The sequence below is a fragment of the Myotis daubentonii genome, chromosome 6 (assembly GCF_963259705.1).
Source record: "Myotis daubentonii chromosome 6, mMyoDau2.1, whole genome shotgun sequence".
NCBI classification, from domain to species: Eukaryota; Metazoa; Chordata; class Mammalia; order Chiroptera; family Vespertilionidae; genus Myotis; species Myotis daubentonii.
In genome coordinates, this window is record NC_081845.1 from 75,670,416 (window position 1) to 75,689,193 (window position 18,778).

The 18,778-nt window shown below is 36.5% G+C and overlaps 1 protein-coding gene across 1 annotated transcript in view; it reads right to left on the bottom strand.

The window, feature by feature from the left end:
* GFRAL (GDNF family receptor alpha like) overlaps positions 1 to 18,778 on the bottom strand; it is a 56,691-nt gene that overhangs the window by 25,538 nt on the left and 12,375 nt on the right. Inside the window, exons 5-6 of the mRNA XM_059699645.1 lie at positions 14,085 to 14,415; positions 8,920 to 9,170 (exon numbers count right to left, since the gene is read on the bottom strand). Coding sequence (XP_059555628.1) covers positions 8,920 to 9,170; positions 14,085 to 14,415 — 582 coding nt within the window. The remainder of the gene's footprint in view (positions 1 to 8,919; positions 9,171 to 14,084; positions 14,416 to 18,778) is intronic.

The window sequence follows — 18,778 nt, forward strand, 5'->3', positions numbered from 1 at the left end:
GACAGAGCAACCCATATTTTATAGTTTGTTAAGGATATAAAATCATTTAAGAGCAAATATATGTTCGGGTCAATTACTTATTTATGTGTTGATACCTTCCAAGGATCAACTGTAAAATAGTTGCCTACTACTCAAACTTTTTGAAAGTTGATCTATAAAGAGGAAAATTGTTAGAAATTATAAGGAACTTGAAATGTTTTTATTAAAGTGGGCAGCAGCAGCTTGGTCTTGTTAATTCCTGATTCCTTTGCTCAAATATTTGAATTGAAAATTCCAGCGTAAGTAGAAATACAAATGAGTGAGGCTAATAGGGAAGCTGAATTATTAGGAGAGTTCCAATAAAAGAAAGAAAAACAATGGTGTTCAGAAGACAGTTCTGCTATAGAGATATAGTAGACATTGGTTCATTTTGTTCATTCATTCATTCACTATGTATTGAGTGGCTAATGTGTACCAACTGTTTTTAGGCAATGGGGTGAAGCAGGCCACCTTGCCTTTCTGTGCACAGACGTTTCTCATTCCCTGGGAGGTGTGAGAGAACAGAGGCTCTGGGACCTATGGCCAGTGACTGGGTGTTTCCCACATGTGGATTAGAGCAATGGTTCCCAAACTTCCCACACTTGATTGAAAATCAGAACCACCTGGGGTGTGTGTGTGTGTGTGTGTGTGTGTGTGTGTGTGTGTGTGTCTTAATAATGAGTTCTGAGCTATCTATATTTTAAACTAATCATCATCTGGATATTTCAGAGTGTTAACAGGTTTGAGAATCAAAAATTTAATGTCCACCTTTCTCAACACTTGGTGGTTGTCTTTGTGATCATCACGTTCTTAACTAATAATGAAAAGATTTTTCCTGATAGAGTTATGGAACCAGTTGGCTTTAGTGAAACATTAGAAAAAGATACCCAATGGTCCAGTTCTCGATCCAGAACCCCAAACAATTGCTTAGAGTGACAAGCAATTAAAAGGTATAGAACATTTGCTATGTAACAGGCACTTTATAAACAATCTCATTCACAGTCTCTGATGAATGTGGAGCCTCTGTCATGCCCTAATAGGAGAGTTATAGCAGAGACCCCCCACCCCTGAGTTCTGGAGCAAGGCTATGCCACCTGCAATGGCGGGCTATTTGCCATTTGAAATATAGCTCCTAACATGCTCCTAACTGGGTATCATCAAATCCATTAAGTCATTGGTTCCCAGAAAGGTGAATAGAGACTATCAGTGCTAAATGTAAAAGGGCAGCTGCCACAGCACAAACCCATGAGAAGTGGCTTTAGAGGACAGTGGTGAAGGGAAATCCTCTCCAGAGGCAGTGCTTGAACAGTACGCCTTCTCTTTTTTTAATCCTCACCTAAGGATAGTTTTAAATTACTTTTGAGAGAGAAATATTGAAGGCATGGAACCCACAACCTAGGTGCCTTAACTAATAATTGAACCTGAAAACCTTTGGTGTACGGGATGACACTCCAACTAAGTGAGCAACCCAGCCAGGGTTAAGTACTACTCTTAATTGTCACTTTGTAGAGAAAGAAGTGGGAAGAAGTTGAGACTGATGGACAGCGGTAAATTGCTTGATTAGAGAAATGAAAAGAGCAAACTTAAAAGATTGTAGATAAGGAAATGAGATGAAGAGGCATGTGGAAGGACCCATAATAGTGGCACAAGCTAGGCACATCTTTATATCCAAGTTAATGTCTCGCTGAGAGTACTCACCAGAGAGTAGGCCCTTAGCAGTTAGGTAAATTTGTGACCCACCCCGTGGAGGCCAACCAGGCCTGTGCAGTGAGCACGAAGAGTGTAACTATGGTGAAAGGATGGTGCAGTGTCTGGGCGCCACAGAATGGACTCCCTCTTCCTAGAGCTAAGCCATCAAAGTTTTAGCAATCCCGAATGACACACCTCCCAGCAATAGCAGAGACCAATACTAAACCCTCAATTTGGCAGTTTGGTGGCAGATTGATGATTTCATAATCCTTCCACCCTGAAGAAGGCAGTGATGCATTCCTACTGGAATTTATCCCTACTCTGGATATGAATATGCCTTTGTTCGTTATCATCAAAATGCTTCCTCCAATGCCTAATCTTTGTGTAAGTGCAACATGACAGTCCTTCACCTTATGCCATACCTCCTTCTTTCCTATCCAGTGCCTTTCTGCCACTGTGGCTCCACTCAGCAGTCATAAATATAGTAAATTCAATTTCTAGAGAATCAAGGCTCATGAGAGGTGTGGGACAGGTTCCAAAGGATAAATGCTTGCCCCTTTTTTTCTGACATGAAGACAGTTCTACAATGCATTTCTCAAAGCACTTTGGAAGGACCTAAAAGAGCAAGACAACCCAAAAAGAGTTAAAGTGATAGTTTGAGTTGATTATTCTTGACTTTCATTGTGTAGAGTTTTACAATAAGGATACGAGCTCAGGTAGAAACTGGCTGGTTTTCAAGTAGAAATCAGAGAGATTAAAATGAAGATTCTATAACATTGAAAGCTGACTGCTTCTACAACCCAAATAGCAAGAGACAAGACTGAAAAAGATTTCCAGTTATTTCTGAGTTAAACAAATTCATTCAACTAGGCAGCAAAAAACAGATTAAGGGTATTACATTTTCACCCAAGTCCATTGTTTAGATTAGTTTAAATCATTAAATTAATTTAAATCATTAAGTTGCAGTAAGGAAGCAAGGAAATAAGGCAGACTTGGGAAATAAGGCAGATTTGGGAACTAAGTCAAGAAAACTCTTTTTTTATTATGGGTACTGGCCAATGTAACTGACTAAAAGCAAATAGATGAGAACTCTAACACATTTTAAAGAGATTATATTGCCAAACAAACCACCAGTCTGCTTGTAAAAAGTGTGTGACTCCAAAATAGCTTTCAGTCCCTCAAACTGTATGACCAGGATATGGTCTATGAGAGCACCATATTCCTAGGGAGGGCACACTCCCCCAGACCTAATTTGAATATAGCTATAAAGGAAGATGGACAGGGAAGAACTCCCAGAGGGCAAAAATCAGAGCCACAAAAAGTGGTCCTTCCCAGGTGGCCAAAAATGTGCACAATGCCAGGGAAGCTTCATAAGGCCTGTCAAGAAGGATCCCATTACTAACTTTCCCACATTTCCTTATTTTGAATGAGAGTTTTTATTGAAGTTATGAGGTCTCTGTTACAGTGTATAATGTATGTGTGTGTGTTGGGGGAGGAAGTGTTGGTGTTTGTATTGGGGGAGATTGCAGGGAATAAGAACTAATCTCTATAGTGTATAGGTTGCCTGTCTCCTACAACACACCATAAAATCTGGATTGCACATCATCCAAGATCTACTCCAATCTTAAATTTAAAAAAAAATAAGTAGGCAGATAATTTTCAGAAGCATAGAAAAGAGGCCTTCCGTAAAGACTGTAAATCAACCTAAGGGACAATCTTACTGTATATAAAATAATGTCTAAAAATCAATTAAATATATAGAGGCCAACTACAAAGAGTCTAAAATACAATCTTAAAATGATGACTTACAGTAACAACTGTAATATGTAACAACATCTATAAATAATTATAGTCAAAGCTATTTAACAATATTATTATCGTAATTTTTATTAAGAAAATGAAGACCAATTTAAAGGATTAAAAAAAATTACAGCCGTGTATCATAAAGCTCAATATCATTTTTTAAAAAAGGCAAATGTCTGGTGGCAGGTGAAGGGCAAGGGAAAGGAAGGATCCTGAATGGGGCCTGGGTACCAAAAAGCGGGGAGGCAGCTGAGAACCTGCCTGTCCCAGGAAGGTGGCAAGAGGCAGGAATGCATAGGACTAAGGCTCCAGGATCCTCACATATGCCCCACTGGACTTCATTTCCAACACACAAATGGAAAGATAAAATCATTAAGAAGTCAGAGATGATGACTGCAGAATATGAAGCCCCAAGTGCAGGCCCTTCTGAGTACCTGTGTGACTGTACTGGCCACATGACCATGAAATTGGCCCCGCTGATGCCTAGGTCTTGCCTCTCTATGACATAATTGTGTTAGCTTATTGTACATCAGAGTTTTTATTCTCTCAGTGATTCTTCAGTAGTGGTTGAGAACCGCTACCCTAGACAATATCATGCATATGTGTGTCACTTATGTATCATGTGTGTGGGTTTCAGTATATGATGATTACTTCTGAAGTGGGGGGAGAAAAAGATGTAAAATGAAGGGGCACTTAACAAATAAAAAAAATAAAGGCAATGTTCGGTATCTTAAACTGAATGGTAGATACCATTATTCTTCATAGTTTTTTTATATTAAATATTTTCTTTGGTAAATCATGTAAAATATATTTTTAAATGTCAACGGAAAGTATCTAATTGAGGAAGAATGATTGGCTATTCAAGAAGCAGTGAAAAAAATTTCCCCTTTACATAGCCCAGAACACACATGCAGGGTCAGAATATGAGCCCAAGGCTATACCAGGTCATCACTTTGCTGTAAGGGACCACAGATTCAGGATCATTGTAAGAGACATGCAGGTCAGTGAGTTGTCACATATGTCAGTACAGACATCTGATGTAGGCTACAAAAGTGACATTACTGGTACTCAAAGAAGAAGGTATTTTAGGCAAGGCATATGACTAAGTAAAACTTTTTTTTCATTGTTACTACTGCTTCAAAAGATATTTAAAATTAAAATTTAAAAAAAATCTTTTTTTTACTAAGAATATAATTGAAACAAACATATTTCTAGTTCCTACCAAATTTAAAAATGCAAAAATTCTGTGGTCTAGTAATCTCACTGTTCAAAACCTATTCTATTGAAATGCCAGCTAAAATTGTCTATATTGATAAACAATCATATTCTATTCATAGAGTAATTAAATAAATATGGTATGTATGTATATACATACATACACACAAATACTATAGAATACTATGCAAACTTTACAAAGAATTAAGCCATCACACATGTATATACTTGCAAATGTGTCTATCACATATTTTTAAGTTAAGAAGCAAGCTCTAATGCAGAATGTATAGTATTATTACATTAAAATATGTGTGTATGTGTGTGTCAGGATGAAGAAGGCTCCTATTTGGATGTATACAAGGTATTCAAGCTTTATATGTATTTAAAAGGTTCAAAGTAAAAAAAAAAAAAAAAAAAAAGGAGGGTTGAAAGAATGTACATCAAGCTTCTGAACGTTGACTTTCTAGAGAATGGAACAGGGGGGAGATTTATTTTTATTTCTGTACTCCTTTAAATTAAGTCTCAGCTTATATCTATCATACATGTATTGCTATGCCTTCCATTCCCTGTAGGATTTAATAAGTAGGTAGTCTCTTTTCATTTTTAAAAATAATTCCTCAAAAAAAGGAACTGAATCTTTATGGGCAGAGTGGGGATATCCCCAAATTTCTTTTAGAGTTGGCAAGAAAAAAGACAATTTAAGCAATGTGACAAGAGCACATTCCTGTCAGTGACTGAATCCCTTAGTGTAGCTGAGCTACACAATAGTCATCCTTTAACTTTTCTATCCCTGCGGTCCTCTCTGTACTAACCAATGTGTCTCTGTCCTATTTCTTTCACCTTTCTATCAGCTCTGCCTGCCACAGACTTGCTCTGTGCTGCAAGACACCGGGAGGAAGTCTGCCTGTGTGGATCCGGCGGTTAGTGGTTAAGGGAAGTTGGTGGCTGAATACATACACTTTGTTCAGGATGCTCCTTTGCCTAAGTCTGGTCCTGCAGGGGAGGTGGGCTCTCTGGCACATTTTCCAAGCTTAATTCTGTGACCAGAACTAAGAGGTTCTGCCTGCGAGGGCTTAGTGCACACTGAAGGGACACAAGCTTGCTGTCTACCTTTTCACAGACAGGAGGACACAGGAGGCTGCCAGTTACGATCCCAAGTCTACTGTACTCTGGGTATAGAACCCTGAGCAAGACATTTAATCTCATAGCTTCCTTTATCTTGTGTGTGAAATGAAGAAAATAAGAGCTTCTAGCTTATGAAATTATTAGGATTAAGTAAAAAAAACTGTGACCAGAATTAAGCACTCAATAAACTTTATAATTATAATATTAAAAGATGGACTTGGTCACATTCATGTAGATTACTTCCAGCTGAATTCGGGCTCCAAGCAAGTATTCTTCAAACTTCAGAGAGAAACACATTAGTGAGTTATAAAATCCATTTAGTGGGTAGTAGTCACCATTGAAAATAATTAATGGAATAGAAAAACAATAATCAAAAACACACACACACAGAAGACATTGCATATAAAAAGCTAATGGAAAATTCATTGCTTACTGTGGTCTCAGGTTAAGTGAGTTTGAAAAACAATGCTTTAAGCCAAACAAATGTGCAAAACAGAAACTCTTCCCCAATTGTCTTCTCAACTTTACTCATTTCTGCCTCTTTCAAGTAAAGTGAGCAAAAGCTCTAGGGCTTTGGAAACATGCTGCAGTGATAGATCTTTTTGATAATGCAGGAGCATGCTGGGGTGATGTGAGAAATAAAGAGGTGATGGTGAGAGAGCCAGTTCATTCAAACATGTGCTGTTGCTACTTCCCAAGCATACGGGGCAGGGATAAAGATGTTTAGAACTAGCCAGGCCTCAGGATTTGGTTCTTGTTTTTGTTTGAAACTTTTCCTCTTAATTCAAGTATGGAGACTGTGACGGAAGGCCTGCAAGGTTCTTTTAAGTCTATAAACCTGTCACTTAAAATTCCTGCTTTTAGTAGGTAATGTTTGAGGAGCAAAGCTCATAAAGTTTAGTGAGTGAAGAAAGTGAAGTAGTTTTAGATTTTTTTCATTGTTACTACTACTTTAATGTTGATGAATTTTTAAATTCTATTTCTACTGTTTCTCTAAAAATAATTTTTGCTCTGTACAGGTTATAGTAGCTAAACATATGGAAGTAAAATATGACAATACTTAAAAATACATGGAAGAAAACCAGGCTTAGGACTAGAATTAGGTTGCTGGGACTGACATTTTGAGAGAACTTATGCCCAGGAATAGTTATCTCTAACCTGTAGAATCTACCTTTTTTTTTTCTTCCTGACTATCATTTAATATGGAGAAACCAAGTAAAAATAACCATGATTATGTAACTATATATTATCAGTCTCAATTATTTTATTTGCTATTTCCTTCTGTAATGTTATGAGCTGTTCATTATAAATACATTTACTTCCAACAGAATTGGCCACCTAATATTAATCAAAGAGCATGATTAGTTAGAAACTAAGATTCAACATATACCATGCTGCATTTTCCCCTTTGTATCATATTTCAATTGCAATAGGTCTCTAGTGCTAATTATAAAAATTGTAGAAATTCCACAGAGGACTCTGTTGGAATCAAAACCATACACTGAATTGTATGTCTATTACCTAATACACAACAAATCATAATTGTAATCACATTAGTATCTGTAAAGAAATATAGAAAAATTTAAAATGTGTGTGTGGACCTGTATATAGTTAACCATGTCAATGTATAGGTACAGATATAGATACATATGTGGTTGTATCTCTCAAATATTTTTCATAAATATAAAAGTTTGGTTTGCCATGAAACATCTGTTATTTCCTCCCAGGAATGCTGTTTGCAGGTTTGGTGGTTTCAACTAGGGGCTTAGGGGTCTAGGGATGTTTTGAAATTTGGATGGTTGCATGGACTAACCCTGAATATGGACAGTGGAGAGGCCTTGAATTAGTATATGACCATTTCCTGCGCTTCTTTCTATAAGACTCATAGACAAATCCCTCTCAGCCACTTGCTTACTTTAAGATGCTGGGAAAATTATTTAAATTCCTAAATATCAGTTTTCTTCTTTCCAAAATTGAATAAATAATAACTTTAGAAAGTATGTTTTCCATCTCATCATTACAGCCAGGTCAATATTAAAACCAAGGGGAGCCTGGCTGGTATGGCTCAGTGGTTGAGCGTCGACCTATGGACTAGGAGGTCACGGTGTGATTCCCGTTCAGGACACATGCCTGGGTTGCAGCTCAGTCTCCAGTGTGGGGCTCAGTCTCCAGTGTGGGGCATTAATGATTCATTCTCTCTCTCTCTCTCTCTCTCTCTCTCTCTCCTTCCTCTCTGAAATCAATGAAACTATATAAATGAATAAAATAAAAACAAGGGGAGACAAAACAAATCCAAGAGTCAGTATGTTTTACATAGGTTGGCAACCAGAAAGTAGATTAAAAAATTAATGGTCCCCTAATGAATCCAACCTTGATATATACATCCTTGTAAAGCCTCCTCTCATAGTGATGCTGAACTTGGCCATGTGACTTGCTTGTCCAATGAGACATGATCAAATGTGAAAGAAGCAAAGGCTTGATAAGTACTTGCCCATTAGGGCTTAGCTGCTGGGAATACTATCTTCACTGTCAGAATCCCAGGATCTACTGCTGAAGAGGTCCCAGGGAGAAGAGCCATGCCAAAGATGCTTGCTAAACACCATCTTGCATTGCCCAGCCTCAGTTGAGCCACTGGATGACTGTAGCTATACGAGTGACCCCAGATCATCAGAAGAACCACCCAACAGAGCCAAGCCTAATGTGCAGAATTGTGAGTAAATATATGGTTATTTCCAGTCCCTGCATTTTGGGGTGGTTTGTTACTTACGATAAATACCTAATACATTCAGCTATCTGGTAGGATAAATATTTCATGCTGTCAATATTGAAATCAATAAATAATATCTAGGAATGACCAATCATATAAGTTAAAAACATATAACTTACATTTGTCATGTAGACAAATGAGTAAAATTACCAAATGCACAAAACATAATCAGAAAACAGATTTTAAAAAATGGAATAGCAGACTAAGTTGTCTTTGTGAACAAATTTTCTGTGCTGGACTACCACTTTGTGCTGTTCAAGAAATATATATCATATATAATTCACTGAATATGTATAACTTACTGAAACATGATCTTCTGTGAAGCATATGCTGGAAAATCTTGCACAGAGATTCTTCACTTTGTGACATGGTCCTACAGGTGCACTGCACTTGAAGCACCGTCCCAAGGGTGCCCATGTAAGCTGCTTTGCAGTCATCGCTTCCTGAGCAAATGAGGTCCTGCTTGCCCAAGGTACTGATGCAAGTCTCATCTTCATGGCACTTTCTAGTCACAGGCTGCCAGCATTTTGACTGAAATGTCCTGTAGCGCCTCCTATAAAGAGTCAAGAAATGGACTTCATCTCTGAATAATATTCTTTCACATTAGCATGAGGTGCTTCCTCAGCTAATGAAAGACTGACATAAAACACAATGCCTCCTAGATGCCAGTACATGGCTGAAAACTAAGTTTGTACATTTAAACATCGCAGTAGAGAGTGTGGAAGAAAAAGTGGGGAAACCTTGTGAATTTCCTCGCGTGATGAAAGACAGAGGCTAAGTTTACGATTCCCTGGATGAATTTTCCTTCATTACTAATTTTCTTTCAATGGCTGATGATTTGCAGTCTGAACTACATGGGAGATTTATTAGCAGTGTTTTTTGAAGCAGAATGTGGTTTTGGTTGACTAGCAGTTGGCCACTGTTTCACACCAAGTGATTTTAGATAAGGCTCTTCACCTTTCCAGCCTGTTTTCCCACAGGATGGGAGGTAATATATTCTTTCTTAACATTTCAAAGCAGACCAATTAGAATTTTAAAATGCTTTGAGCTTCTCTGACTGCAAAAGCTAATTTAAAGCAAAAAATTTATGAGTTTATTTAATTGCCAACATAATCCATTAGAACCACATCCATTTATAACTTTCCTGACCATGTATTCGTGCTGTACTAGCAGTGAATAAAAATCTCACTAATGTACAATAATTTCATATTTGAAATTTTCACAGTAACAGGATATTCCTCTCAGTGGAACCAAGGATATTAATCTTCCTATTTAATATTTATCACCTAAAATTACTTTTTACCCTTTATTGACTAGGTCACCATTAAATCTGCATGAAAACCCTCTGAATACATACTTGTCATGAGCTTATTTGTCCACATGGTCCTACTCTGCTAAAACCATAAGCCACATTATTTTCAATAATCTCATATTTTAAGTCATCTTAAAAGAATCAGCTTTTCAATACATTGGCAAAATTAATTTATACACAAAGAAATACAATAGAAAGTTTGAGTACATAATTTTGATGCCAGAAGAACAAATATATTCCTTTAATGCAATTATGGGTTATTCATAAGATGTTATCTAAATGTAAGTATTGCCCTGGCTGGTTTTGCTCAGTGGATAGAGTGTCGGCCTGCGGACTGAAGGATCCCAGGTTTGATTCCAGTCAAGGGCACATCCCCGGGTTGCGAGCTTGATCCCCAGTAGGGTGCGTGCAGGAGGCAGCCAATCAATTGTTCTCTTTCATCATTGATGTTTCTATCTCTCTCTCACTCTCCTTTCCTCTCTGAAATCAATAAAAATATATTGTTAAAAATTTGTTTAAAAATTTGTTAGATATTTTTTCTAAGCAAATTCCTTTTTCCCTACTATTTTATCTAGTTCACAAATACAAATCTGTAATGCATTATAATTTTCTGTATGTTCCCAAATGCATATAATTGGCAGAACATAATCTCAACTCCCAGTATATATTTGTGTTGGACAAAATTAATTGAAAAATAGTCTTTATATTGACTCCTTTTGGCTATTTAAATAAATAAAGGAGTTTCAAATCTATTATGTATTGAAGAATCTGGAACAGGGACAGAAGTACTATTTTCAAACCCAAGTGCTCTCCTTAGCCTCATATACAGCCTCTTCAGCCAATGAAGGAAGTTATAAAGGGCTTAATATCTTCACTGAAGAAATAGTTTTTCTCTTGGAGATTTTTTCCATCTGAATTACATTAACACAAATTTAATATAAATGCTAGAAATCTCTCTAAGGCAACATTTGCTTGAGAAAATGACAAGATTTGTCTTTTCACCTTGACTACTAATATTGTGTAATATTTCCATCTCTTCCGTAAAGTATTCATTAAGGGATTATCCCACATGGTGAAAAGACATTGATAACACACAGCCTTACTCTAAACGAATCTATGAAAGATAGAAATTACATAAAAGGAGACATGTATATCAATAAATTATTAAAATAAAGTGCAAGATATTAAAAAATAGAGGAAAACATATGACAACTTTTGTGTCTTTTGTGTCCTGGACCCTGAACCAAGCACTTTGGAGAGGTGGTGAAACCCAGGATTATTTGTGGAGGAAATTTAACAAAAAATTTACCAGTCAATATGATGCCAAGGTGAGTTTATTTCAAAAGTGTGTGCTTCAGAATCCATCACGGGACTTCTCAAGGATTATAACGCAGACCCCATCACTTGCCATTAAAATATTTAATTTGATAGGGAAGTTTAGATATATCATTCTTTGAAGGTTGAATGCAAGTATTTTAGGATAATGAGGTAGCATATCTAGAGCCCTTGCAGTGGTATCAGGTAAAACTGGGTGCCCATCCATGCAGACATCTGGTACTCTTATAGGGGTTGATTAAAACATGATAATAACATATCCCCTGGCTGCTTAAAATGTTATTAGGTTTCATTTTTAGTGTACATGGATGATAGATAATTGATAGATAGATGGTAATACTCTATTTGTAAAATATGAGAAACATAGTATAATCAAACATTTTAATCATATTTCATTGAATGGAGGAGATATCATTGCTTTATTATAACTGAAATCACTTATTGGCAATTAAATTATTGTTATAACTTAATAAATGATTTCTGGTCATTGAGCTTAAGAATCATCCCAAAATGTTAAGGATATGAAAATGTATAAAAAATTTACATCGTCCTAGCTGGTTTGGCTCAGTGAATAGAGCATCGGCCTATGGACTGAAAGGTCCCAGATTTGATTCCAGGCAAGGGCACATGCCTGGGTTGTGGGCTTGCTCCCCAGTGGAGGGCATGCAGGAGGCAGCCAATCAATGATTCTCTCTCATCATTGATGTTTCTATCTCTCTCTCACTCGCCCTTCCTCTCTGAAATAAATTTTTAAAAAATTTACATCTTAGAATCAATAAAATACAATATGTTACTAAAAAAGAATTTGGGAGATATAAATGAATTTGAAAAATCTAAATTGCATTATAAAATATTTTTATCATTAATATTATTTTTAACCCAAGAGAAGTTATTAATATACCTTAAAATAACTGATAAAACAATTACATGACAAAATTCTTAAATGAAATTTTTGGAAGAACTTTGGCATTCTATACAAGTTGAAGCAAAAAATATGTGAATGTCCTAGCATTCTGTTTAGATCTTTACCCTTTATCTTACTGAATGTGTATTATAGGGAAGCAGTTGTCTTTTTTGACAAATGTTTACAAGATCTGGAGCTACTTTTTCAAGTTAGAATGACTGAGAGAAAAGGAATTAAGATAGTTGACAGTTATTGTTTGACAAGGCCAAAAGAAAACAGTTTACCAAGAACCAAACCCACTGAGAAAGTTATCATTAAATGTTTTAGTTCATTTGCCAGTGGTTGAAGCAAGGTGACCAATGGGATAGATCTTGCTCTGAGCTAATCCTCTATACTAAATATTTATCTTGACATTTAAATGAATTTGCTATATAGGAAGTTTTATCCATTTGAATAAAATTAATTATAATAGCCCCTGATAAATGCCCCAGGCAAACAAATTAATATAAAGTCTTACTCAAAAGAGAAGCAAAAGTAGAATTCAAAAATTACATAGTTTAGTGCTGGTTGTTGCAACCTATTTGTTTTGACCCATCAAATTTATTTAGTATTTTCATATTTCCCTCCATCTTCTTACTCTTGTCTAAAGAGGCCAATTTGACTTTTGATTTTTAACCACACAAAAGATAAAATTCATCTTGCATACACAAGGAAATGTGTTAATGACCATAGTAAGGAAAATAAATAGTCACGGTGTTGGATTAGAGTTGTGGTTCCCAGGAGCAGTTATCTGTAAAAGTATAGTCTAGTCTCAACTAACAGCAAGAGTTGAAGTTTTAACAAGTGAGCCAGATCATTCATACCTCCACTCAAAATCCTCCAGTACTTCTCCATTTGACTTGGTGTAAAAACCTAAGTTGATGGTGTCCCTCAAGGCCCTGTGTGATCTAACCCCACTTCCTCTGCAGTTAAAGCTCTAACCACTTCTCCATTGCTCTCCCCCTGCACTCTCTGCCCTCATTACCTTTGTAACAGGCCACACACACTTCTTTCTCAGCACTGGCTGGTCTGTTTAGTATCTCTTCTTTCGGTTATTTACTGAGAGAGGCTCATTACCTCCCTCACTTTTTCTCTGGTAAATGCTCTCTCCTGGGACCACCCCATTTACATTGCTACTCTTTCCATCCATACAGAACCCCTCTTATTTTGTTGTGCTGCTGTTGTTAATATCCAGAGCACTCATTATCTTACAATATAATATACATTTTTCTTATGCATTATTTGTCTCCCCCACTAGAATATAAACTCCACAGGGCAGGCATTTTTGTCTCTTGTACACTTATGCCAAGGTGCTTGACATGACTTGTTTGAATAGACAAATAAATGACTAACATGATCCCCTTTCGACTCAAAGGTATAAAGTTGGGAAGAGAATAGGTGTTTCTGACATTGTGGCATGGATGTGTGCTGGGGATATAGCTACTTCTCCTCTCTGATCTTCAGACTAAGACAGAAAGGATTTATTTTGAAGTTTGATGAGTCAGCTTGTCAAAACTGTATGACATTTAACAGCCCTCTATGATTATGCCAAAAAGAAAATTAAAAACTGACATATAAGATAGGTTCATTATCCATTAGTCTAATTTGAATATATAATTTCAATAATGCTATTTCATGGCGATCAAAACCTGACTTAAATTGATTTTTTTTTATTCCAAACATGTTCCACATTTGAATTTCAAAGAGGAAACTACACATGTACTACAGATTCAAAAATAAGAATTGTCTGGCTTTGTTTACATCATGTTAGGTAATGGTGGGAACTCTAGCTAATGTAATGAGATCAAGTGTTAGGACTGGACTGTAACAAGTAAGGTGCCGAAATAAGAAAGTAAGGTATGCGTGTTTTTACTCACCTGCATAATTCATCATTTCGGCAGCTGCGAATTACATTGAGGCAAGTAGGGGGTGGAACTATGTTCACTGCACATGGCTTGCTGTGAAGAGCTTCTTTGGACTGCTGACAAGGTATATCAGATGGAGCACAGTCACAGAAAGCCAACATCTGGGCAATATTAAAAGGCATATTTTGATAGAAGAACCGTATGGCTGCTTGGCAGTGTTTCACATCACACAGATTTCCATTTGCTGAGCAAGCTTTAAGGTACAGGGCCAACTGTGCATTACAGACCGCATCCCCTACACACATCTCTGCCACTTCCAAACAGGACCGGATCCCTTTCGTTCCTGAAAGCAATGACATGCCCAGGTCAGGTCACGAAAATGTAAACATAAAGCTGTCTTTACAGAATCTGCAAAACACTGTGAGACGTCTAGGAGCAAAATACAACTTTGTACCAATGTTCTATTTTGAGCAAACATTTCATTTCTTTATAGAGGTAATCTGAATTTACTGAGACCTGAGTAGTGGACTATTTGAATCATCTTTCATCTCTACTGGATACGTATTGTGATCCAGAAGAGAGGTGGAGTGTATAGGGCCAAGACTGAGCTGAAGGGAAAACCCTTGAGTCCAAGTTTCTCGAATGTAAACAATAAATCAGAAATTTCATTTGAGCTGTATAGCTTATGATGAGTTCATTGGCTCAAGTGAAAATGATTCTTATTCTGTCACTTTTTATTCTGGAGGGAAATCTTGACTAAAGGCTTCACGTAGTTATCCCAACATATAAAGATGCTCACATTCTAGAAAACACAGGAACATGTGAACCCTTGCCCCAAACACAAACGAACATACACATAAATGGTTGGCCTAAAACAATTTAATGTAGGTGATAAAAATATCCATAAAATTTAACCAAGATCTAGTCTTTGGTTTTAATTGTAAAGTATTCCTCAGCATAACCGGAAATAGGTGATAAATAGGCAAATCAGTTGTTTTGATACATTAGTGTACGAAATGCAATGATTTTGAGAATTTTTTAATATTTAAACTATCAAAGAGCAGCACAATTTATTTTGTATTGAAATATCTTTAAGGAGCCTTGTAACTACTTTTTAAATTATATTGTCCTGATTTTAGAATGCTAATCAAAATTACAAATTAGAAACATTACCATGATAGAAAAGAGTCCTTAGATTCTACTCGAATTTATTACCCTCTTTCATGTTATCTAGAAGAAAACAAAGACTTTCATTCGTGAACAATTTTCTAAATTTAATAGGAAAATGTGGGCTACATTTATGAGTAATTAAACAAAAATACGTGCAAGCTCATGTAACACTCGCTTAACCCTTAATACTCAAAATTAGCGAGGAACGGATGAAGAAAAATAAACCCCAGAAATATAATTCAAGTGAGTTAAACAGCTCTGCTGTGAGGATTCAGTTACTTGAAGGTTTAAACAAATGCTAACGACTAGGCCATGTGCACTGAAGTAAACAAAGAATCTGTCTGGGGAGAAAAAACAGAGGGAATATTGTCTGAACCAAAAAAAAACAAAAAAAAAAAAAACCAAAAAACTTCTTCCCAGTAGGGTCTTAATTAGATTGAAATGCAATTTGAAGACTATTTCCACCTCTCATTATTTTCGTTTCATAGAGTTCTTAGGAATTAAAATTATAGAATCAGAGGATCTTACTGATGGAAGTAAACTGAGTAGCCTTTAATTCTAAAATCTTCAAGAAGCATTGGTTGGGTTCCTACTATGTATCAGGTGCCACATCAAAGACACACTTCTGCAGTCCCTGTCCCAGAGCCTCCCCAGCCTGGCAGGAAACACAGACATATAAGCAGAAAAGATATATACACAATGACAAAAAAAACAAAGTGACAGGGAAATAGTATGATTTGATTTTTATATAAAATAAAAATTCAATTTTCCCATTGGTTGCTGATATATTGACTTCTGTTATGGCATAAATGTCATTTCATGATGCTGTTTTTGTCCCTACTTGAGTTGTCTGTCCAAACTTCCTGCCTGCCTATCTATTACACATACATGATGGTATAGTCACGAGAAAATTATTTTTACCCCCATGTGTCATAGCCTTTCCAGAATCCTTATTTTATTGTCTGTTCTCACTACACAGTTTTTCATTTTTCTACTGATTAAGTTGAAGCTCGAGGACCACTGAGCTGAGACTTAATCTCTTCTGGACTCCACTCTCCTGTGTCTCCGAGGAAGCCTGGAATGTTTCTTCTTCTCTGCTAGCATCCCATAGTGTTGTGGTCAGCAAACTGCGGCTCGCGAGCCACATGCGGCTCTTTGGCCCCTTGACTGTGGCTCTTCCTAAGCCTTAGGAGTACCCTAATTAAGTTAATAACAATGTACCTACCTATATAGTTTAAGTTTAAAAAATTTGGCTCTCAAAAGAAATTTCAATCGTTGTACTGTTGATATTTGGCTCTGTTGACTAATGAGTTTGCTGACCACTGCCAGTGAGTGAATAAATCCCAATAAGCAAACCTCAGAGAGTCATAGAGCTTTTGTAAAGACACAAAAGTCTAGGCAAATCCTTCTATTGTAGATTAATACCTCCACTTTGGAATTGATTGCCACTGACTAAAACATACTCAGGAAACTGTCATTGAAATATAAATAAATATTGAATTTACTGACTGTTATGGACTGAACGTCTGTGGCCCTCCAAATGTCATGTGCTGAAGTCCTAACATCTAGTGTGGCTGCCTTTGGAGATGATATCACTAAGGAAGTAATTAAGGTTAAATGAGGTTACAAGCATGGCAAGCTAATCTGAGGATTAGTGTTCTGTTAAGAAGGAACATTAGAGACCTTATTCCCTTTCCCCATCCATGCACACACAACATGTGATTTCATATTAGGACATAAGAAGAAACCAGGAAGTTTATAAGTTGGCAAGAGAGCTCTCACCAGAAACCAACTCTGATGGACTTTGATCAGAAACTTTCATCCTTCCGAATTTTAAGAAAATAAATTTTTGTTGTTTAAGCCACCAGCTGATAGTATTTTGTTATGGCAACCCTAGCAGAGTAACATATTCACTATATGTATAATTATTACAAATACAGCAGAACAGATATTTTAGCATGGGGAAATAAATTTAGCTTGGATGTATACAATATTATGCTATGAGGAATGTATTATGTAAATTATCTGTACATTAAATTCTAATTTCATATGATACATACACATTTTTCCCCAGAGGACATTTTTAAACTCTAGCTTAATTACTGCAGAGGAGTTGAAGGTCAATATGTCATGGAAATAAATAGAATCATGAAACAGTCAGGTTTAAATCAGTTACAAGATCATATAAATAAAAAATACACAGTTTTTTTCTTATTGATCCACTAACAGTAAAATATATCCAGAATCAGATATCTTCTCACTCTGCTCTCACTCTGGTTTAAGACACCAAGCATTTTTTCGATTGACCTCATCTAGTCCTATGGTCTTATTATCTTTAAGTAAAGACCCTCCAATTCATATGTACTGAATAGATCTCACTTCTTATGTCATGCATAGAATTTAGATATCAATTCTACATATAAAACTGCCTATTCATATCTTCACTTGAATACCTAATAAACATTTCACACTTAACACATCCAAAACTCACTTCTCACCTTTCCTCTGCTCCCCACCGAAGACTCTTTTTCCTGTAGTTAAAAAAATAATGGTGACCACGTCCTTCTAATTACTCAGCACAAAAACTTTGGGGTCAACTTTAATCGGTTTTTTCCCCTTGCATTCCCAAATGACCCACTACTATAAAAACATATTCAGAATCTGACAAGTTCCTACATGAATCCATCATCCTTTTTTTTTTTTTTCTGCATCATTATAAAAGCTCCTACATGGTCTTCCCACTTGGGCCTTTCCTTCTCTACAGTGAGTTGTCAACATAAAAAAAAAAAAAGGATTATCCTGCTAAGGATATAAATCAGACCCTATCACTCCCTGATCAAAATCCTTCAGTAGTTTCTTATATCACGTAGAGTAGAGCCAACCATTTTGAAATGACCTAAAATGCCCTTCATGAGCTTGTCCCCTGTTTTTATATCAGATCCCATCTACTACACCTTTTGCGCTTGCTCTCTCAGCTCTAGCTCATGTCCTCTTTGCTTTTCTTCAAATCTTCAGTAATATTGAAACCAAGGTTCAACTTCCTGACACCACGAAAGCCAAACTTGTGAAGACAGATGATGGTTAAAAAGGAAAGAGGTTTATTCAAGTACTTGCATCTCAAGAAGATGAGGAACTCTTGTCCAAAGCCCATCTCAACATCTCATTGTAGGCAAAGGTTTTTATAAGGAGGGAGACGCAAAGCAGAACAAAGAAATAAACAAAGAGCTCTCCATGTAAAGGCCATCACAGTTCATTCTGATAAGTACCTCAAAACCTTTCAAGTGATGGTCTGGTGTGCATCATCCTGGTCTTTGTCATTTTGGTTCTATGGTTAAAGGTCAGCAAATCTCCTGGAACGAGGATGACTAAAGGTCAGGGTCTATAGATTCTGAAGTAAGTTCCCAGGATTTTTACACAAACATGCTATTTCTCTATAAGCTACATATTTGACAGAGTCAGCATTTACAGAAACAATGTCAAAAGAATGGTGGGGTGGGTTACAGTTCCCCACTGTTACTATATTCCCAGCTCAGGAC